The sequence below is a fragment of the Gymnoscopelus braueri genome, assembly GCF_963280865.1.
Source record: "Gymnoscopelus braueri genome assembly, chromosome: 20".
Classification (NCBI taxonomy): domain Eukaryota; kingdom Metazoa; phylum Chordata; class Actinopteri; order Myctophiformes; family Myctophidae; genus Gymnoscopelus; species Gymnoscopelus braueri.
This window is the reverse complement of record NC_137622.1, coordinates 39439340-39462509: the sequence shown is the minus strand read 5'-3', so window position 1 is coordinate 39462509 and position 23170 is coordinate 39439340. Positions and strand designations below refer to the sequence as shown.

At 41.7% G+C, this 23170-nt stretch overlaps 3 protein-coding genes across 4 annotated transcripts in view; 1 reads left to right on the top strand and 2 right to left on the bottom strand.

Annotated features, from left to right (window-relative positions):
* The window catches only part of polr1a (RNA polymerase I subunit A), a 445779-nt gene that overhangs the window by 264513 nt on the left and 158096 nt on the right, over positions 1–23170 (top strand). The gene's annotated exons all lie outside the window — the stretch shown is intronic.
* slbp (stem-loop histone mRNA binding protein) overlaps positions 1–23170 on the bottom strand; it is a 234777-nt gene that overhangs the window by 173428 nt on the left and 38179 nt on the right. The gene's annotated exons all lie outside the window — the stretch shown is intronic.
* ccdc142 (coiled-coil domain containing 142) overlaps positions 6489–23170 on the bottom strand; it is a 38755-nt gene continuing 22073 nt past the window's right edge. Inside the window, exons 5-11 of the mRNA XM_080415300.1 lie at positions 22609–22749; positions 21440–21557; positions 19962–20139; positions 19109–19219; positions 15900–16000; positions 9978–10152; positions 6489–7071 (exon numbers count right to left, since the gene is read on the bottom strand). Coding sequence (XP_080271426.1) covers positions 6963–7071; positions 9978–10152; positions 15900–16000; positions 19109–19219; positions 19962–20139; positions 21440–21557; positions 22609–22749 — 933 coding nt within the window. The 3' untranslated portion in view covers positions 6489–6962. The remainder of the gene's footprint in view (positions 7072–9977; positions 10153–15899; positions 16001–19108; positions 19220–19961; positions 20140–21439; positions 21558–22608; positions 22750–23170) is intronic.

The window sequence follows — 23170 nt, the reverse complement described above, 5'->3', positions numbered from 1 at the left end:
AGCTCTTCTTTTAGTGCAACCTTGATGCGGTGCCACTGCTTCCTCCTTTGAACTTACTTGCATCTTTTTCTTTCTCTTTCCAGGAGGCTGTATAGAGATGTCTAACTGTTAAACACCGTCGTATGGAGATGTATAACTCTCTGTAAAACACCTCTATAAGGACAAGTGAAGTTGAGTCTTCCTCGCCCCCCCCCCCCCTCGTTTGCATTTCTAATAAAGTATTCAATCAGTCAATGTTACATTCTGTCTCTACAGCTTTGTCAACAGGGTGATATTTTATAAAGTTATATAAAGCTTTTTACACATGATGCCAGTCATCAGAGCAACACACACACACACACACACACACACACACCCCCCCCCCCCCATCCGGTTAGCTGCTTTGCGGCTCACTCAGAGACGTAGCCTATACGTCAGTCAGTCAGTCGTGTGAATAACTGCAGAGAAAAACCACAAAACTCTGTCACTATTTCAGTACGAGGGGCCATATGACACGTGTTCTGTGAAGCACACATACCAGAGAAAAAACACAAAAAGACACACACACACACACACACACACGCACACAAACAATTTCAAGAAGTCAGAGATATGAGAGGTGTGTCCAATGTGTCCTCATCATCAAAACATCATATTTGTGTACTGTAAACTTCATTGATGCTTTAATATCCCTCATGGTGTTTTATAACTATTCATATCATTTTTGGTACTATTATTACCACTTTACTATATAGACAGTTCATTGTTTTGTTTAATTGCATATTGTCCACTCTGCAAAATCCGCAAAATAACAAACTGTCATTACACTTTGGTAAAACAGAATCAAATTTTTTGGGGTCCAAACATACCCTTAGTAATGTAAATGCAAATGATTTCAAGGTCAGAGTTGACGATATAGTAATCTCAAGCAAAGAAGAGGTTACCTATTTGTGCTGATATTCTTGACAACAAACTGTTTCTAACCTGAACTAGAACACAAAGTACAGAATGGGCCTAGGGTTTAATACCTTTGAACGTGGGTCTGTAAAGTCTAGGGTTTCATACCTTTAAACGTGGGTCTGTAAAGTCTAGGGTTTCATACCTTTAAACGTGGGTCTGTAAAGTCTAGGGTTTCATACCTTTAAACATGGGTCTGTAAAGTCTAGGGTTTCATACCTTTAAACGTGGGTCTGTAAAGTCTAGGGTTTCATACCTTTAAACGTGGGTCTGTAAAGTCTAGGGTTTCATACCTTTAAACGTGGGTCTGTAAAGTCTAGGGTTTCATACCTTTAAACGTTGGTCTGTAAAGTCTAGGGTTTCATACCTTTAAACATGGGTCTGTAAAGTCTAGGGTTTCATACCTTTAAACGTGGGTCTGTAAAGTCTAGGGTTTCATACCTTTAAACATGGGTCTGTAAAGTCTAGGGTTTCATACCTTTAAACGTGGGTCTGTAAAGTCTAGGGTTTCATACCTTTAAACGTGGGTCTGTAAAGTCTAGGGTTTCATACCTTTAAACATGGGTCTGTAAAGTCTAGGGTTTCATACCTTTAAACATGGGTCTGTAAAGTCTAGGGTTTCAAACCTTTAAACATGGGTCTGTAAAGTCTAGGGTTTCATACCTTTAAACGTGGGTCTGTAAAGTCTAGGGTTTCATACCTTTAAACATGGGTCTGTAAAGTCTAGGGTTTCATACCTTTAAACGTGGGTCTGTAAAGTCTAGGGTTTCATACCTTTAAACGTGGGTCTGTAAAGTCTAGGGTTTCATACCTTTAAACATGGGTCTGTAAAGTCTAGGGTTTCATACCTTTAAACGTGGGTCTGTAAAGTTGTAAAGTCCTTTGAAACTGCACCAGTGACTAAACACTCTACAAATAGACTGGGCTTGTAAAATAAATCAATACATATGGTAGCCTATAGATTAGTAGAGCATTGTAAGGGAATTATTTTAGGCAAAATATTAAAAGTTTAAAATCAACTTTGTTTGTAACTTAAAGTATGTCATAAATGTATCAACATATGTAGGTCTTTGTGGTCAAGTGACCCCCCCCCCCAGCCTACAGTGCAATACCTCTCAGTCTATACAGTACAAGACCCTCCTATATTCTGACTAACCGCTTAACAGATTATTTTACAGATTTTATAGACAGTAAATCCTGTATGATAAAATGTCTCCAGGAGATTTCTTGACCCACATGTCTTAAAACTACTCCACTAGTGTGTTTACAGCGTATATACATTCTGCATCTCTGTGTACCGCCCTTGCCTGCCTCTGATTGGCCTACCGAACGCCCCCTCCGGTGACGCACACGGAACTGCTCACTGTTGATAGGAAATGTTCGGCACGGCAACTTGCTTGTCTACGGCTCGCTCGCCGGTGTCTCTCGTTGCTCAAGTCCGCCAGAGACGGCGCACCTCCCTGATTGTAACAGTTTTTTTGCCAAATTACTGCTGTAGTCTGTTCTCACCAAACGGGCCGAGTGGTCCGCCTCGCAGGGGGACGGGGGCGACAAAGAACTATGCCAAAACCTAACCTTAATCCTAATAAAATAATTTGCGACGCATTTTAGATAAAATAAACAGCGGCGGGAGTGGGAATCGATACCGTTGTGCTGGGAATGGAAGTTCAATGTTTAACAGTGCAGGCCACGGAGACGTCTGGTATAACAGGATTTTGGGAGTTATTTGATGCGGTCCGCTCATGTGCACGCTGGGCAAGACCTGGGCTGTTGGTTGTCGAGGCGGAAGTGGTTGAATTTGGCAGAAGTACCGCCCAAGGAAATGACATTGGCCGCGTTTCCCAAAGAGATTCGTAGAGATGCTGCGTTGAGCATCTGCGCAGGTTCTACGACGGGTCTTACGTGTGTCCACACAGTCTGCGCAGTACCCTAGCAGGCACGTAGATTTCAGGTCATGCGTTGCCTCCGCAGCTTGCGTAAGAGCCTCCTACACAGCTGAGACTCGGCGAACCCTCATTAGTAGCAGTGTTGCCAGATTGGGCTATTTTAAAACTCATTGGGCTGGAATAAATAGCCTTGGACGGGCACATCAAATTTGGGCTTGTTAAGTTAAAAACAAGCCCAAATGTAATTATTAAATTAAATCAAATTAAAATTTTAAATTAAAATATTTGGCGGGTTATTATTAGCCTCGATCATGTCACCAGACTACGCATAATTAAAGAAATAACCGAATTAAGGAGGGCTGTTTATTGAATTGGGCTGGTTTTAAGTTGTGCTTGAGCTGGAAACTGTCCATCAGATCTGGCAACCCTGATTAGTAGCAGCTGGTTGTGCCCAACGTGCTATGGGTTCCCACGTCCACGGCGTTACGTGTCTGCTAAAACTACATTTGGGAGGCGTATCCTACTCTCCTCCTACTTCTGCGAGAGGCGTAGCCCTGCAGTGCTGTCCTACGAAGCAGTTTGTTACTAGCGCCCTGGGGCGGTAGTAACACCCATCGTAGCGAAATAGATCTATGAAAAGACCGACCGACCGACCCCCCACACACACACACACACACACACACACACACACACACACACACACACACACACACACACACACACACACACACACACACACACACACACACACACACACACACACACACACACACACACACACACACACACACACACACACACACACACACACACACACACACACTTAATTTATATATTTATATATACACACATATATATATATATATTTATATATACACACACATATATATATATATATATATATATATATATATATATTTATATATACACACACATATATATATATATATATATATATATATATATATATATATATATATATATATATATATATATATATATATATATATATATATATATATACACACACACACACACACACACACACATATATATATATATATATATATTGCGGCCGGGCCGGTGCGTAACGACAGCTTGCAGATCTTTTTTTTTTTGGGTAGGGTGAGAGTCCTCTATGCATGAACCCGAAGTTTACAAATTGTACTGTACTCTCACGAATGATCTCTGATCTGATCATCTGATAAAAATATTAAGCAAGCCAAGTTAACTAAAGGACGTAAGACCCCAGTTCCCCTCACAAAGTGACAGCTGACGTCTGCAAGATATAAATGTATATGAAAAAAAAATTTTTACCAAAAGTAACAGCGTTCAGTATGGGTCGTCCACTAGCCTAGCGGTCTAGGCGCATGTCACACAACTTGGGAATCCATCAAGATAGCTGTCGCGGGTTCGACTCTAGTACCGACGACCTTTACTGTGTCTCTCTCCCCTTTTCCTGTCAGTCTATTGTCCTGTCCAAATAAAGGCAAAAAAGCCCCTAAATATATATTTTTAAAAAAGGACGCAGAATGTCCCATTTCCCAAGTTTAATATGTATAAATATATTTTTTAAAATAGCAGATTGCAAGCTCACAACGCCTCTTAAGCTTGTAGATGTAATTTAATGCATAAATATATTCAAACGTTGTATTTAGAGTGGACTGCTTCAGGACATCTGACAGTTGGCTCTGTCACCTTTTATGAGATGATCTAATTTGCTAAAATTTATAAATACCGGATTCATGCATATATAGTTAAGCAGTGAGGTGGGATTGAACCCGAAGCTCCCACTTGTCAGCACGACACGTTACCAGTCATGCCAATAAGCCTGAGCTCGACAGCTAGGTCTGTTGCACGCCATTTCTCGCTAATTTGAGTGTGGGGGCTACACAGAGAACCAGCGCAGCAGTTCCTCCTATAACAGGCTGCGCTGCTTGGTCCTCTATGCATGAACCCGTGCTAATTTGAGTGTGGGGGCTACACAGAGAACCAGCGCAGCAGTTCCTCCTATAACAGGCTGCGCTGCTTGGTCCTCTATGCATGAACCCGAAGTTTACAAATTGTACTCTCACGGATGATCCGATCGTCTGATAAAAATATTAAGCATATGGCAAGTTAACTAAAGGTATATAAATGATGCTGAGCTAAACATGTTTCCTAAATTTCGAAGTTTTATAGTTAAACGTTATGATGAAAGTCCCCAGTTCCTCTCACAAAGTGACAGCTGTTGCGCTCGCCATTTTTATGAATGGTTAAAAAATCTTTTGAAACTAGCAGATCTACAAGCTCACAACGCTTCACAAGCTTGTAGATCTGCTATTTTCAAAAGATTTTAATACATATTAAATTTGGGAAATGGGACATTCTGCATACCTTTACTTTTGGTATTTTAAGTATATTTAATTTACTTGCATAATGGGGACACTTTAGTGTTTTATTTACCTTGCAGATGTCAACTCACCACTGTAATTTCATTCATAAATATATTATTCAAAAGTTGTATTTGGAGTGGACTGCTTCAGGACATCTGACAGTTGGCTCTGGTATTTTTATGATCCATTTCACTTTCGCAAAGGGTGTTTAAACTGCAGTGTAGCGTATGACAGCCCTACGTAGTTTACGTAGGCTTTACGTAGACTTCGTCCAGGAGGTCTTTACGTCTATGCTGTCTCACGAATGTAGTTTTAGCACACACGTAATGAGAACCTACGACGATGGTGCTTCCTGAAGCCAGTTTAGATGGCACGTTGGGCACACACAGCTGCTACTAACGAAGACAGTGCGTGGCGGGGTTGCTACTGCGCAGGTGCGTGGAGGCTCTTACGCAGCTTCTAGGCTGCGCATGAGCCCAAATTCGTTTGGGAAACCTGGCCATTGATGCTTTACAAATCTGTTAACATTCTCCGTGAATGAAACGAGGGCTGTGAATGGTCAAAAAATATCGTTTCCGGGGGAAACACGTACGACGGAAATCCTGTCCACTCAGGACTTCCGGGACACTCGCTGGTTTAGGTCGTCACCAGGCTCTTCTCTTCGCAGATGAGAGAGGCTGGGAACGAGGCTAGCTCATGTGAGAGGAGAAGGGGGCGTTGCCAAGTTGTTGACAAGGCAACGAGCTCTGGCCAATCTGAGGCAGGCGGGGCCGGGTCTTTTCATAACCGAGATGCAGAATGTATTTACGCGTGTTTACAGTGTTTACATGCTGTCTGCTCTGGTAGAGCGTTAGCCTGGTAAAGCCCCTCCCTCCGGAAAATCTCATTTCCATCCCGAAATCAAATGGAAATGAGATTTTCCGGAGGGAGGGGCTTTACCAGGCTGGTAGAGCGTGGGGTGAAAGTGCTGCTAGAGGTCTATGAAAACCAAGAAAAGTGACTAGGTCATGTGATAATACACACGCACACACACACACACACACACACACACACACACACACACACACACACACAATTTTTTGCCATTTCTACCCGTGAGCTCAAAGCCGAAAAAATGCTGCTTTCTCTCAAGTTCAATCAATTCTGTTTCTATGGCTTGTTGCATATATTGCATTTTCCACATTTCCAGTTGCATTCATTGGCCCCCGTATCGTTGCGTGCAGCTATATTTATTATTATTATTATGTTTATTAAAGGCGGTTCCTCCTTTTTACACAGAGTGCCTGGATCCTTTGCCTTTTTTTTTAAATCTGTTTGTCAAGTGAATTACATTGTCTTCTTCATTCACTGCAGAATCTACAATGCATAATACAAATACTCTAATATATTTGTTAATCAGTAAAAAATATGCACAAAATATTTGTACTCAGTATACACAAATCTCTTCACAAAATAATTGTACTGCTCACAGAAAGAAAAGCAGCTTTGTGAATATATTAAAAACATCTACCATAAGAAAGAAAATAATATAGCACTCGTTTGTAAAACAATAATATTGTATTGCTTACTTGTAGAACCTTCTTTCATTGTCTACATCTTCATGGCTCAAAAAAAATAAAAAGAGAAGCATTTTAAAATAAGTCTTTGGTTTTAATCCAGACTAATTCAGGTCTGGATGGATTTGGTATGGATTTCAGAGTTCCAACAAGTCCATTTAAAGGTGCAACTTGTAGTTTTAAGGTAGATGTCGTGGGTTGATGACGTTTCAAGGTTCAGACTTGGACAGACACTGCAGTCCCGGTAACCTCCAGCGCGGGGCGCCACTGTGTATTCGGAGGTCTAACCACTCCTGCTGAGCCGGACCCAGGGCTGAACTGCAAACACATGTCAGGGAGGAAATAAATAAACCACACAATGTTTCAATAAACACTAATAGAAAGGAAATAAACAACACAATGTTTCAATAAAAACTAAGTCCAGCTCGGGGCACTGAAACGCTATATCAATAAAAGCAACGGAAGTGTTTCTGTGCACGCATTTGTAAACCGAAGCATATTTAGCCAAAATATGTTGCCAGAACCAACAGAGTTTCTTAACCCAAGACCGGGAACCAGGATCTATGTAACCACTTTAACCATTATTTTATATAGCTCAAGCTTTTATATAGTCAAGCTCATAGCGCAGCACCCAGTGCCGCGCTATGAGCTTGTAGATCTGCTATTTATTTTAAATCATGTTTTTTTTTTTGCAAATCTTTGAATATATATATTTTTTAATTGAACATTTTGGTTCGAGGCCAAATACATATAATTTTGGGGGTCCTTGACATGAAATGGTTTTTTCAAAAAACTGTTTTGTAGAAAGACATTTGTAGAATCCCCAGAAGCAAAGAGTTCAGTTACAAATGATGCTTTAAAAAAAATAATATATATATATATATATATATATATATATATATATATATATATATATATATATATATATATATATATATACACACAAAGATTTGCACACATTTTCATGATTTTTCAAAAAGTAGCAGATCTACAAGCTCATAGCGCGGCACTCAGTATGAGCTTGTAGATCTGCTACTTTTTGAATAGCCAAAGAAATCTATCAAAATGACACACAGATGCGTTCCCAGTCACATTGACTGCCAGAGTTTATTCATAATGTACTCACCCCTGTGCCAGCAATTTGCGTGTTTTTTAATTTTTTTGTTTTGTAATTTTTCATTCAAATACATTCTCTGATTGTGATGTCAAGCACCTACGACAGTTCCACCAGTAGAGAGCAGCAAATCCAAACATTGATCACCTCGCTCGCCCCCTCCCAAACAGGCCCACGCCATATCCGGTCATTCACAGGATGTTACGTTTTCGACAATCTCTGGCCCGCTGATCGGCCTGAAAACGATGTGATACAGTACGACGATGACTGTTAGTCACCCGGACCAAAGAAAATAGGAGTTGAGCTGTCCGTTCGTTATACCGTGTGAAAAAACATGTTTTTCCTTATTCTGGCCGAAAATCACCGGAGAAAAACAATGTGACCCGGAAATCAATTTTTTTTTTAACATCCGGCTCCGGGTGAGTGTGACGTAAGTGGAAAACGAAAGTGTTGATGAGAAATAAACAGGACCGTGCCATCACAGATTAAACAAGGAAAATTCAAAAGAACGCATCAATGCGTTCTTTGGAATCCTGGCACTCAAGCGTTGGATTTGAAAGAACGCATCGATGCGATCTTGGCACTGTATGTGTTAAAGGGTTAATCCAGCTCACGATTGTATCTGTGTCTGTTTTCCTCCATCCCGGCCGGTGCAGAGCAGAGTAGGCTACTGGCTGACTGTGTGAGCAGGACCTCCCCGCTCGCTGTTACCATCACACATTTAAGTTGACGAGTAAATGTCACTCAAATAATTGTGATTAAGGATGGAATTGTGTGTTTGGCGTTGGAATATATGAATAAAAACTTACATTTCTGTTTGCCTTTTAGGCTTAGTAATAAAAAAAATATTACACACCTGGGGCAGATATGACAAATAACTGAAATATACAAAGAAATTACTGACATAATTCAATCCTTTTAAAAAATAGTAGAAATAGTTGATCTACAAGCTTCGAACAAGAGTCACAAACGCGTTGTGAGCTTGTAGATCTGCTAATTCTACTATTTTTGGAAAATGTTTGAAAATGTATGAAAATGTTTCAATATGGATACGATTATGATAATTATGCAAAGTAATTGCAATTATCTCAAATAATTGCGATTAGGCGATTATGTAATAATTGTGACAGCCCTAGGTGTCACGGCGCGGGATTGACTTAAATGCTGATTCGGAGGCTTCTTTTGTTTGCAGGCACATCCATATACACAAGTTCAACAGATAGACGATGCACAGGGACCGCTCCAACGGCCATTTGCCAGTGTTCATTTAACTCCGAGAGGGTACAAATACAACCAAATGAACCCGTGGTGGTCCATGTATTCATACCCTCTCGATTAGAAGTCGTGCGTGTTGTCTCATGTTGCTGCTGGTTCTCGGTCGGTTGGAGCTGGGTGAGGAGTCAAGTAGACGTTCTCTTCACGTTGTTCGCGGCAACCCCACCTTTTTCTTGGTTACATTTCCCCCCCCCCCGGTTGCCAATGCGCGACCCCAACGGCACCTTCCCGTGACCCCACTTTGGGTCGCGACCCATAGTTTGAGAACCGCTGGTCTAAACAATATAGAGCACAGAAGTCCTGACGTCACTCGTTCATCCCCTGGTTCGTAAAGTCATTTCTCTATGGAGAATAACATTGGGTCATCTTAGAATCGTCTCATATAAGAATTGTGGTCCAAAAATAAACAAACTGTCCCGGCGATATTGTCAGGGAGGTGTCTCTGTATCGTTTATGATCGTCAGTCACTCATATTTGATACAGTCTGTTTCTGGCGAAAATGTAACTAATTCGGCAGAAGTAACTTCATATCCATAAGAGTCAAACCGCCGGCGCCGGGGTCATTTGTTTATTTTTGGAACACACGCGATATTAAAGACGTCTATGGGGATTCAGAACGGGGGGTGGAAAACCGAGAACCAGGTAGGATGTGTAAATTACGTCTGACTTCGGTGCTCTATACTATCAAAAAATAATAATGATTACATTGAAACTACAGGATACCAGGTAAGCAATGAACCTAACCACATCTGTCTAACTAACCTGTTACCTAAATAACATTTGAACCTTTAAGCGGTTAAATGTGCTATAACTAAAGTGGATCGCTGTTGGATACCTTGGAGCGAGGTAGGGCGCCCCCGGGGGCGTGGCCGCAGTGAGGGCGGGGTCAGAGCTTAACGAGGCAGCAGGGCCAGACTGGGTGAGACCCTCCCCCTCCATGCTCTCCAGGTTGGTGATACTGCCCCCTACTGCTGCCTCCATGCTACTGCTGCTGCTGCTGGTGCCAGGGCCTGCACACGCACATACACACACACACACACACACACACACACACACGCGCGCGTTACAAGTTACGTCCTCTCATGGTTCTCAACATGGGGTCTGGGGTCCACCAGTGGTGCAGATGGACCCTTAAGGTCGGTCTGTAACTCTGAGAGTGTACAAATGGAATCAAATGGACCCTTACATGTGCCATGAGTGGAGCGTTTTTCTGGGGAAAGCATCATTTGTGTCATTTTCTTTGGCTATTAAAAAATTGCAGATCTACAAGCTCATAGCCGCGCTATCAGCTTGTAGATCTGCTATTTTTTTTTTTAAATCGTGAACATTTGTGCAATTATTTTCATATTTTCGAACATTTGTAAAAATATTTTGCTCTAGGGACCCCCTCCCCCCTCGAGGCATAGCTTTGAGTAACAAATGTCCGCTTATATCAAATATTAATCAAATATTTGCACAAATGTTCATGATTTTTCGAAAATAGCAGATCTACAAGCTCATAGCGTGGCACTCGGTGCCGCGCTATGAGCCTGTAGATCTGCTATTTTTGGGCGTTGTAGCCGCCCCTATAAGTGGGGTTGGGACACCTCATTAGTACACCCTTCGCTGTACTGTGATTGGCTCATACATTAGTACAACCCTAGCTGTACTGTGATTGGCTGACTCTATTGGCTGACTCTATTCAGCACTGTGATTGGCTAGCGAGACACATGATGAAATTAATAACCTATAAATAGGACTATGCACTTAAAAAATATATATATTTTAAAAAAGTGAGCTTCCATCACTGTGATGACCACTGTGATGACCACACCGCCCACTTCACACTGGGTGGGATTTTTGGGCGGTGTAGCCGCCCCTATACGTGGGGTTGGGACACCTCATTAGTACACCCTTCGCTGTACTGTGATTGGCTCATAATTAGTACACCCCTAGCATTAGTACACCCCTAGCTGTACTGTGATTGGCTGACTCTATTGGCTGACTCTATTCAGCACTGTGATTGGCTAGCGAGACACATGATGAAATGTATAACCTATAAATAGGACTATGCACAAAAAAAAAAAACTTTTTTTTTTAAGTGAGCTTCCATCACTGTGATGACCACACCGCCCACTTCACACTGGGTGTGATTTTTGGGCGGTGCAACCGCCCCTATATGTGAGGTTTGGACATCGACATTCGCTGCACTGTGATTGGCCACCATTCTTTAAAGGCGCACTGCAGTGACATTTTCGGTCATTTTATTTTGAAGGTTCAGTCTGAAACGTCGGCTCAACCGACTCTAAACCAATCAGAAGGTCCCATCCCTTCAGGCTATGGGACGTTGGATCTCAATCACTTCAGCCGTGCGCAACACGGCTAGTGTTTGTTTACAAGTGAGAGAGAGACGGCCAGTGAAGCACGTTTGCTACTACCTGGCTTATTTCTAACCTATAATGTTTTCAGATACATATTTTAGTGTGCAGATGAAGTTTAAAATGAGTAATACACTCATCTTCAATGAGATTAAAAACGGAGTATCTCTGTAATTAAAATCAGCTGTGTTTGAAGAACGTGAAGCTATGGGAATCAAACAGGTGCATGTAATCAAGATTCATTTATATTCATGAAGGCTGCGTTATGTCATCACGCAGCACGTTTTCGTTTACAGGAAGTAATTAAGATTGCCTTTTTAGGGACTTTAGATATAAAAATACACAAAAATGTTTTTTTTTTAAATTTTTTGGCATCTATTGTTAGGTATGCCCATATGATGACCACGGATATGCTCTAAAAGTGTGAAAAACATATTTTTCATTTCACTACACCTTTAAGTGAACTTCCATCACTGTGATGACCACTGTGACCACACCGCCCACTTCACACTGGGTGTGATTCTTTAATAGCTATAAAGACATCTTAAAATGACACAGATGCCTTTCCTTCCCGGTCTTAATGGGTTAAGGTGATAAAGGATAGAGATGGAAATGTTCTAACAAGTGAAGACAGTGAGAAGATGGAAGGAGTACTTTGAGGGGCTGACGAATGAAGAAAGTGAGAGAGAGAGAGAGAGAGAGAGAGAGAGAAGGGTGGAGGATGAAGGGGTAGTGAGTGAACCAGAAAGTGAGGGGGATTGTGAAGGAGGAAGTGAGGGCAGAGCTATGAGGAGGATGAAAAAAGGGAAGGCAGACCCATACGACATACCGGTGGAGGTGTGGAAATGTTTAGGAGAGACTGCAGTGGAGTTCCTTACTAGACTGTTAACCCATTAATACCTGGAACGCATCTGTGTCACTTTTAGATTTATTTAGGCTATTCAAAAATAGCAGATATACAAGCTCATAGCGCGGCACCGAGTGCCGCGCTACGAGCTTGTAGATCTGCTATTTTTGAAAAATCGTTAAAATTATTTTTTTTAATTTTTTTTCCGAAAAACTGTTAGGATTTAGAAAATGTTTAGAAGCGACCTCAGGTCTTAATGGGTTAAACACAATCTTGGAAGGCGAGAAGATGCCTGAACAGTGGAGAAATGGTATAGTGGTACCGATGTTCAAGAACAAGGTGGATGTACAGAGTTGTAGTGACTACAGAGGTATAAAAGCTGATGAGCCACAGCATGGGAGAGAGTAGTGGAAGCTATAGACGAATCCACAGACGCGCTGCCTGTAGCTGCCTGTAGGCGGCCATTGCTGCGGTGTCGCGTCCGTGGAGCGTCGACACCGCAGCAATGGCTGCGCCCAGGGCAGCGCTCCGTGGATTCGTGTATAGGCTACGAGGAGAGGTGACAATTAGCGAGCAGCAGTATGGGTTTATGCCAAGGAAGTGGTGGAAAAAGTACAATTTTTTTTTTACTTAAAGGAGTAGTTCACCCAAAAAATTACTTGTTTTCTATCAATTACGCACCCCATGAAGCCTTGAATTCATGGAGATTTTTTTGTATCCGGTAGGAGACTCAAAGGAGTCTCTTTAAGTCTCCTACCGGAAATACACCCGGTCATCAAATTATTGGCTTAGGAATGTGTCAAAAGCAAAAACATCTCCATGAATTCAAGGCTTCATGGGGTGTGTAATTGATGGAAAATAAGTAATTTTTTGGGTGAACTATTCCTTTAAGTAAAAGTAGCAAACCACATTATAAAAATACTCTGTTACAAGTAAAAGGCCTGTGTTCAAAATGTTACTTGAGTAAAAGTAAAAAAGTATTTGCATCAAAATATACTCAAAGTATCAAAAGTAAAAGTACTCAAATGTTTGAAAATAGCAGATCTACAAGCTTGTGAGCTTGTAGATCGGCTATGAAATAGGGCTAAAGTGGTTAATGTATGTTTTATAATATCATAATTTATATCGGCAAAGTAACTAGTAACTAAAGCTTTCAAATAATTGTAGTGGAGTAAAAGTACAATATTTGCCTCTGAGATGTAGTGGAGTAGAAGTAAAAGTATTGAAAATTGGAAATACTTAAAATAAGTAACTAACTAACTAAGTAGTAAATGTACTTAGTTACTTTCCACCACTGTGCCAAGGAAGAGCACCACAGACGCAACCGTTTGCCCTGAGAGCGTTGATGGAGAAGTACAGAGAAGGCCAGAAGAAGCTACACTGCGTCTTTGAGGACCTAGAAAAAGCCTATGATAGGGTGCAAAGGGAGGGGGGTGTGGCATGGCATGAGGAAGTCAGGAGTGGCAGAGCATAGACCAAGCCCCCAGAACCCAGTGGTTTCATTGAAGCGGAATGGACATGCTGGCCATTTGAGGTACTGCAGCTTGGGCCACTGTCACAAACGAGCGAAAACGGGTTTCGACCAATGGGCTCGACTCACGAGCGTGCGCACGAGCTTGCGCACGGGGCTGCGCGCTTCTGTGACGCAAAATGGAGGGCAGAAGCCCCCAAAATAGGCCTCGCCCACCACATTTCACAACCCGGAAGAAGGGGTGATTTCGGCCCATGCGCTGTGTGAGCAACTCAATGCAAGTGGATGGGAGGGGATTTCCGGTGCCCTCTCTATTATTTTTAACTCTATGGCAAAGGCATATAAAAGGTAGACGCCTCTTCCGGCCCTGAGGCATCTGTATTTCGGGCGCCATTTTAGAGAAGGCAAACATCCGCGTGTGTCACAGAGGGGGACGTTCGGGTAGGCCTATCAGAGGCAGGTGGGGGGGGGCGGGGCTTTTCGTAACCCAGCCCATATAACCCTTTATAAGAGGCAGCCGTGCAGCAACAAGTCAGTTAGACGCGCTGCGATTGGTCAGTAGTTAACACGCCGTGATTGGCCAGTAGTCACTTTGAGAGGCAGCTTGCCTTCTATGGCGGCCGCCAGAGCCTTGTGTCGCGATACCGATACAGGTCGCTCCAATGAACTGCAGAGGCCAATGCGGTATCTAGGTTTCTATATCTATGTGGCAGAGAAGGAATAGCCTGGTAAACCCTCCCTCCGGAAATCTCATTTCTATTTGATTCCTGGAGTGAGTCTGGCCTGATCCGCCTTTCTGCAATATTGGCTGTGTATGCCAAACGGCCGAGCCTATCAGCGTCGTCGCTCATTGTTCTGTGATTGACAGCTTACGTTGGCCAATCAGGTGGCGAGTTCGAGTGAGCCCAAAACACGAACGGCAGCCATCTTTTTCTTGTGCGGCCAATTCTCCGCTATTTTTTTACTTCAAAAAGCTCTCTAACTTCTATTTTGAGGCACGGAATTTACTTATAAGATATCGTTTGGATAGAATGTAGTTGTTTAACTTCATATATGTGGTCAATTAATCATGACAAAGCCTATTTAAAAATAAAAATTTAGAGAACCGGTAGGGGCGGGCAGTGACACCATTCTATCCGAATAAGGCAACCCATTTTGGGTATGGCTGTCTCAAAAGTCCCGTCGCGTCACATTAAGACTGGTGAACTGCTGATTGGCTGAAGGGGAAAAATTATCATTGGCTGAAGGGGTTGTCAGTCAACGGTATTACTCCCGCCCAACTCCAGCACAGCCAATATTGCAGAAAGGCGTATCAGGCCAGACTCACTCCTGAAATCAAATGGAAATGAGATTTCCGGAGGGAGGGTTTACCAGGCTAGAGAAGGAATGGTGCAGGATGTCTATGAGGACAGTGTGACAGCGGCGAGGAGTGCGGTAGGCAGTGTTGCCAGATTCTGTGAGAGAAACAAGCAACCAGGTCTAGGAAAACCAGCCCAAAAGAAGCGACTATGGGCCACATGAGCACTTTAACATAATACATCAGCTATTTGAAAATAGCAGATCTACAAGCTCACAACGCGTCGCGATGTGAGCTTGTAGATCGGCTATTTTCAAATCAAATCTTGCGGGGGAAATATTAACAAGCAGATCTGGCAACCCTGGCGGTAGGAGTGCCGGACAGGTTCACGGTGGGGGTTTGGCCAACATCAGGGATCGGCACTGAGCCCTTTCTCGTTTGCATTGGTTATTGGACAGGTTGACAGATGAAGGCAGGCAGGAGGCACCGTGGACTATGATGACATTGTGATATGTAGTGAGACCAGTGGGTGAGATAATAATCAACATAATCTATAATGTGATCTATTGTGTCATTGCCAGTGTATCTGTACTGTTACTGGGACAATTGGGGTCCCAGAGATGAAAAAGAATAATCGCATCCAAATGGGGGGTAAATTAAAAAGGATGGGAATAACTGGTTACGGTAGCCTCTGTGTGTGTGTGTGAGTGTGAGTGTGAGTGTGAGTGTGAGTGTGAGTGTGTGTGTGTGTGTGTGTGTGTGTGTGTGTGTGTGTTCAAACTCACAACATCGTCTCAAAGCGCCCCAGCCTCTGTACTGCATGTACGGTTTGGTCTGAGGCTGCTGGAGCAAACACACTACTGCCGAGTCCACCTGCTGAAACACCCTGACACACACACACACACACACACACACACACACACACACACACGTTTGTATTACTACTGTGTCAACATTTTAGGACGCCATTGAAAATAGCTGAAAATTGCCAAGAAATCAGTGTTGATTTTGACAGCAAATCTTTTTGAATAAAATTCCATTTCGTTTTTGTCATATTTTAGTAACCTGATTTCTTTTTGTTTTAGTCTAGTAATACTAAATCTACAGTTGATTTAGTCGACTAAAATGTATTTTGGCGGTGCCTTGATGGCGTCTTAATGGCTGATTTTACACTTGGTTGCGACGCGCTGTGAGCTTGTAGATCGGCTATTTTCAGAGAGCAACACCCGAGCGCAACCAAACATAAAATGACTCGTCTTTTAGTTCTACTGGATCTCTTCTCCTCTAGTCCCTCCCTAACATTTTAGTCTAGTTTTTATCTGTTGACGAAAATTGTCTTACTTTTAGTCATCATAGCTTATAGCGTTTATTTCATTTTTATTTAGTTTTCGTCAGTGAAAAAAAAGTTGTCAACGAACATTTTTCGTCATAGTTTCAGTCGACGTAATCAACACTGCAAGAAATAGCCGAGAATAGGGAAAGCTCTAAACCCTAAACCCCTAAACCTAACCACTAAATGCCTGATCCTAATCCTTAACCCTTTAAGGCCTGGAACTGTGTCACTTTTTGATTTGAGCTCAAAAGCATTATTTTACACTTTGGCTATTCAAAAATAGCAGATATACAAGCTCATAGCGCGGCACCGAGTGCCGCGCTATGAGCTTGTAGATCTGCTATTTTTGAAAAATCTAGAAAATGTGTGCAAATTAATATAATTTATATTCTTTTAAAGCGAACATTTTTAACTCAAATCTTTGCTTCTGGGAGGGTCCCTGGAACAACATATTTTGGATCCAGTCAGGGTCCGCCACAGCTAAAAACGCGTGCCTATGGTTCCCGACTGGAAGTCTCGCTAGACGGGATTCGAAATCTCGTTTCGAACTCTCGTTTGGCGAGACTTCCGGTGGGGCGCATTCAAGACAATCACTGTGTTCTGTCACTATATGAACGTCAGATCTCACCAACACATAAACAACAAAAAAAGCTATTCGATTTAGCGCAAGGACCATAGGCGCGCGTTTTTAGCTGTGACAGACCCGGGATGGAGTTATGACATTTTTCTACTGTACCATTCATCCTAAGATATCATAACATCATAGAAAAGGTAAGAACACCATGGGGCAAAATTCCCCTTTAACTCCAACCTGAACCCTTTCCTCTCAATGTTTGTCAAATTCTACTGTACTTTGTGGGGACACAACAACACAAGCAGACACCAGAGGTTACATTCTACTGTACTCTGTGGGGACACAACAACACAAGCAGACACCAGAGGTTACATTCTACTCTACTTTGTGGGGACAACAACAACACAAGCAGACACCAGAGGTTACATTCTACTGTACTCTGTGGGGACAACAACAACACAAGCAGACACCAGAGGTTACATTCTACTGTACTTTGTGGGGACAACAACAACACAAGCAGACACCAGAGGTTACATTCTACTGTACTCTGTGGGGACACAACAACACAATCAGACACCAGAGGTTACATTCTACTCTACTCTGTGGGGACACAACAACACAATCAGACACCAGAGGTTACATTCTACTGTACTCTGTGGGGACACAACAACACAAGCAGATACCAGAGGTTACATTCTACTGTACTCTGTGGGGACACAACAACACAAGCAGACACCAGAGGTTACATTCTACTGTACTCTGTGGGGACACAGCAACACAAGCAGACACCAGAGGTTACATTAGGGGTGATGCAACTTTGATGATGGAGAGGGACACTATATTTCCACACTCACTCCAGAGGGCCACATTGCATATTGTTGTTGTCGGGCAGAAAGCACTTCTCTCCATATTTAAACTTTTTTCGCCATTCTAATGTATGTCTCTCAAAAGTAGCAAAAATAGCCGATCTACAAGCTCAAAACGTGTCGCGCTGCGACGAGCTTTGAGCTTGTAGATCTGCTATTATTGCAATTATTTTATTGGAATCCTTTTTTTTGTTCTATTTTTGAATTGGAATCCTGAAAAGTAATGTTTTTATTTAATTTCAAATGCATTTAGTTATACTTATGTTAAAGGTAGGGTAAGTGATATTTTTTGGTTAAAACAAAAAGTATTTTGTTAAAAGGTTAAAATACTATATTTTGATAGTAATCATTGCTATAGAGTGTTTTTTCAGTAACAGATGTCTCCCTGTCTCTCCAGCTCATAAACAGAAAATACATTTTTCGGTAGGTGTCAAAATCTCAGCCAATCAGGAGAAAGTACCCATTTTTAAGCTTAATTTGTATAGTGTTCCAGTTCAAATTTTGCCTGCTCATTTCTTAGTGTCATCACTTCCAATTTCACTTGTTTAATCTGTATCCTGATTGAGTTCTCTGTCCTGGTTGGATAAAATTGGAAATGAAACTGAAACTGAAACGAAAATGCATTTTCTGTTTATTAACCCATTAAGACCTGAGAAGATTCTAGAAATGTCTTCTAAATCCTAACATTTTTTTGAAAGAAAAACCCAAATTTTTTTCCCTCGATTTTTCAAAAATAGCAGATCTACAAGCTCATAGCGCGGCACTCGGTGCCGCGCTATGAGCTTGTATATCTGCTATTTTTGAATAGCCAAAGAAATCTAAAGTGACACAGATGCGTTCCAGGTATCAATGGGTTAAAGAGGTGGAGAGACAAGGAGACTCCTAATACTGAACAAACACTTTATAGCAATGAGTACAATCAGAATATAGAGCTATTTAACACTTATTTTAACCAAAGCAAATCACTTACCCTACCTTTAACTTTATGAACTTAAATACAAATACATTGGACATAAAAAAGACAATAGAATTGTAATAGTAGTCATTAAGGTACTAATATAGACTTAAGTAATTAAAGCGGGTCATGTTTGCAATTGTAACAGCTGAAATCAATAATATGTCAGTATTCCAATATTAACCTGCGGGCCGCATTAAGTGAAGGTGGGGCCGCCAGTTGCCCATGTATGGTTACATTCTACTGTACTTTGTGGGGACAGATACCTGAGGTTCAGCAGCCGCTGGTGGAGGTCAGAGGACAGCCTGTACTGGTCCGACTGGAGCAGCTCTCTGATGGAGTCAAAGTCCTGCTTCAGCTGGAGAGCTCCCTGGATGCTGGACACACACACACACACACACACACACACACACACACACACACACACACACACACACACACACACACACACACACACACACACACACACACACACACACACACACACACACACACACACACACACACACACACACACACACACACACACACACAGTTTAGGCATTTATCAGACGCTCTTAATCCAGAGCGATTTACAGTAAGCAAGGACACTAGATAATACATCATAATACATCAATATTGCATCAAATGCATAGAAATAGTCATCTAATAATAAAGTAATGCACAAGTAAACCAATAATCGAATACATACGTAAACCAAGAACCTATCATCAGCCTACATTGAAACCATACACACTATAGGATGCCAGGTCAACAATGACCTGGCATCTGTCTACATAACACGCTGTCTAAGTTACTTTTTAGCCTTTGCATAATCCTGCCAGGTCGTCGAGGCTAGGGCACACACACACACACACACACACACACACACACACAGACACAGACACAGACACACACAGACACACACAGACACACACACACGTTTCCTAACGTTGTTTAAACCAGCGTTTCTCATACATTTTCATGTCAAGGACCACCCAAATGAATATGTATTTGTACGCGGACGAGGCAAACAGAAATGTCATTTTTATTCATATGTTCAACGCCCCCCAAAAAAAACGATAGATCATTAAAATTGTGATAATTCTTTTGACAGTTAATGGTCAAGTAAAACCTTACCTGAATCTGATCTTGTGTGTGAGTATGTGCTCCATCCAGGCCTCCATGAAAGCAGTGGTGGTCACGCTCAGGGCCTGGCTACGGGCGTCGTCCGGGAACGGCGCCACGGCCTCCACCACCTGACCAATCACGCTCTCCGCTGCCACGGACGCGTACTCACTGGGGCTGCCGCCAACATCTAGGACACAGTGGTGCAAAGTAATTAACCCGTTAACACATTGACTGCCATTAACGTGTTTCACGTGTTTTTGAAAAAAAAAATGAAAAAAAAAAAAAAAAATCAAAATCGTACTGGCCAGAAATAGCCAGAAATAATTCAGGCACTCAATGAGTTAAGACCGGGAACGCATCTGTGTCATTTTTATATTTCTTTGGCCATTAAAAAAATTGCAGATATACAAGCTCATAGTGCCACGCTATGAGCTTGTAGATCTGCAATTCTCTTTTTTAATCGTGTAAAATTTGTGCAAATCTTTGAATATATATTTTTTTAAGCGAACATTTTTAAATATGTTGTTCCAGGGACCTCCAGAAGCAAAGATTTGAGTTAAAAATGTTCGCTTTAAATATATATATACTATATTCAAAGATTTGCACACATTTTCACGATAAAAAAAAATCAGCTGATCTACAAGCTCATAGTACAAGCTCATGGTGCTGCACTATGCACTATGCAGCACCATGAGCTTGTAGATCTACTATTTGTTATAGTATAAAGTATAAAAGTATAAAATAATGGTTCTAGCTCAAATCTAAAATGACACAGATGCGTTCCCGGATTGAATGGGTTAAGTAATTAATGAGTTTTACTTTACTTGAGTATGTCCATTTTTCAATACTTTATACCTCTACTCCTTGCGCTACATCTCAGAGGCAAATATTGTACTTTTTACTCCACTGCAATTATTTGAAAACCTAAAAGTGATATTTTCACTTTCAAACATGTTTGGGGTCATTTTAACGTCTACACTGGCCTTTGTGAACACCCCAGACAGTTAGATTCTGATACATTTAGATACATTTTGACCTAAATGTGGTTATAAGAGTGTGTACAGCAACGTATACATAAAGATGAAATATATGGCATTCCTGTTCATCTCATCGTGCAAATATACACTTTGTAAATATACAAAGACATTATTGACATATTAAATAATTTTATACATGTAAAAATAGCAGAGATAGCTGATCTACAAGCTTACAATCTACAAGCTTGTAGATCTGATATTTCAGTTTTTTTTTATATATTTGAAAAGGTGTGAACATTTTGCAACATTGAAACAAAAAAAAGCGATTATCTCAAATAATTACAATTATGTGTGACAGGTCTAGTAATAATTGTGACAGGTCTAGTAATAATTGTGACAGGTCTAGTAATAATTGTGACAGGTCTAGTAATAATTGTGACAGGTCTAGTAATAATTGTGACAGTCTTTAATTAAAATGATAAATGGTCTGTTCCGTTGGTTTTAAGTTACCGCTGTTGTAGTTGAGCGCCCTCCAGTGTCGGCCGGAGGGCATGGTCTGTTCAAAGATCTCCTCGGACATCTTCTTGCAGTCGCTGGAGAAGATCTTCAGCGCCAAGGAAGAGAAAGCCTGTGGGACAGAGGCTGACTTAAACACAATGGGAACTAGGGCTGGGATCCTCCGGAACTGGATTCAAACATTGAGGAACCGGATTCAGTTCCATCACATTCTGAACCGTTTCTGGAAGCGTTTATTTTTTTATCACACTGTCAGAGCTGGTACGTGGACTTCACGTCTGCTATACAATTACGATATTGGTGATTCTTGAACGTTTTAATTTGAAGCGACACCATAACTCAGAGAGTAGGAATGGAAGCATCGATTTTTTCAAATCTTTACAAAAATAGCCAAAATAGCCGATCTAGAAGCCAGGGCGATCTAGAAGCCTGGGCTTCTGAGCTCGCCAGAGCCAGGCCAGAGCCTTTTCTGGCGGTTCTGGACAACCGCCCATCCGACCGACTCGACACTGGGCACGCAGAGTTCTTGATACTCGACTTGAGAAAGTCGGTCGGTGGAGCGGTTCTCGAGATACGTGGATTACAGACGTACATGCGTACAGGAGATTCCTTGCATTTATTGTAACATGGGTAGATAACGTACAGGGTGATACAACTTTGATGATGGAGAGGGCCGCTATATTTCCACACTCACTCCAGAGGGCCACATTGCATATACTGTCGAGCCATTCTATGTCAAACAAAAGTAGCAAAAATAGCCGATCTACAAGCTCAAAACGCGTCGCACTGAGACACGTTCCGAGCTTGTAGAGCTGCTATTTCTGCTACTTCTTTTTTTGCCGACCTGCTACTTTGCTACTTTTTCAAAAAAGCAAAGATCTGCTATTTTGCTATTTTTTTATTGGAATCCTGAAAAGTAATTTTTGTATTTAATTTCAAATGCATTTAGTTATACTTATGTTAACTTTATGAACTTAAATACAAACACATTGGACATAAAAAAAGATAATACTAGTCATTAAGCTACTAATCATTATCAGTCATTAAGCTATTACTGACTGAAGTAATTAAAGCGGGTCATGTTTGCAATAATATATCAGTATTCCGATATTAACCTGCGGGGCCGCATTAAGTGAAGCCCATGTATGTACGCTAATGCTCACCTGCAGCTCAGAGACTGCCCTGCCAAGTGCTTCCAACTGCTGCCTCAACAAAACCTGATGATGATGATGAAAGGAATTGCCTCCGTTCATCGCCAGGGTTTCCGTCTGCTGCAGGAACTTCTCTAGACACAGCCTGAGCGCCTGTCCACACACAAGTCATGAACGCCCACAATGCACACATTAATGCACGGAACAAAAACACGATGATGATGAATACAATTTGGGCATTTAACATGGCGGTTCTCAAACTTTACCGTTTCAAGGAACCCCTAGTTTGGTAACTATGCATTAGAGGCCATGGACCCCCATAACTCTGACAGTGTACAAATGGAACCAAAAAAAAAAAAAGTTCCTATCACATCTTGTATCTCTATGGGACTCACCTGTATAAATAAAAGTCAAATAAAAAGATGTAATAAATCTGGTTCCATTTGTACACTTTTGGAGTTACAGACATGTTAAGGGTCCCTCTGTCCCCAACTATTAATAATACATTTGGCTGGGGACCCCCTGGAACCCCCTCAAGGACCCCACTTTGAGAAGCCCTGATTTAGGCGTTTAG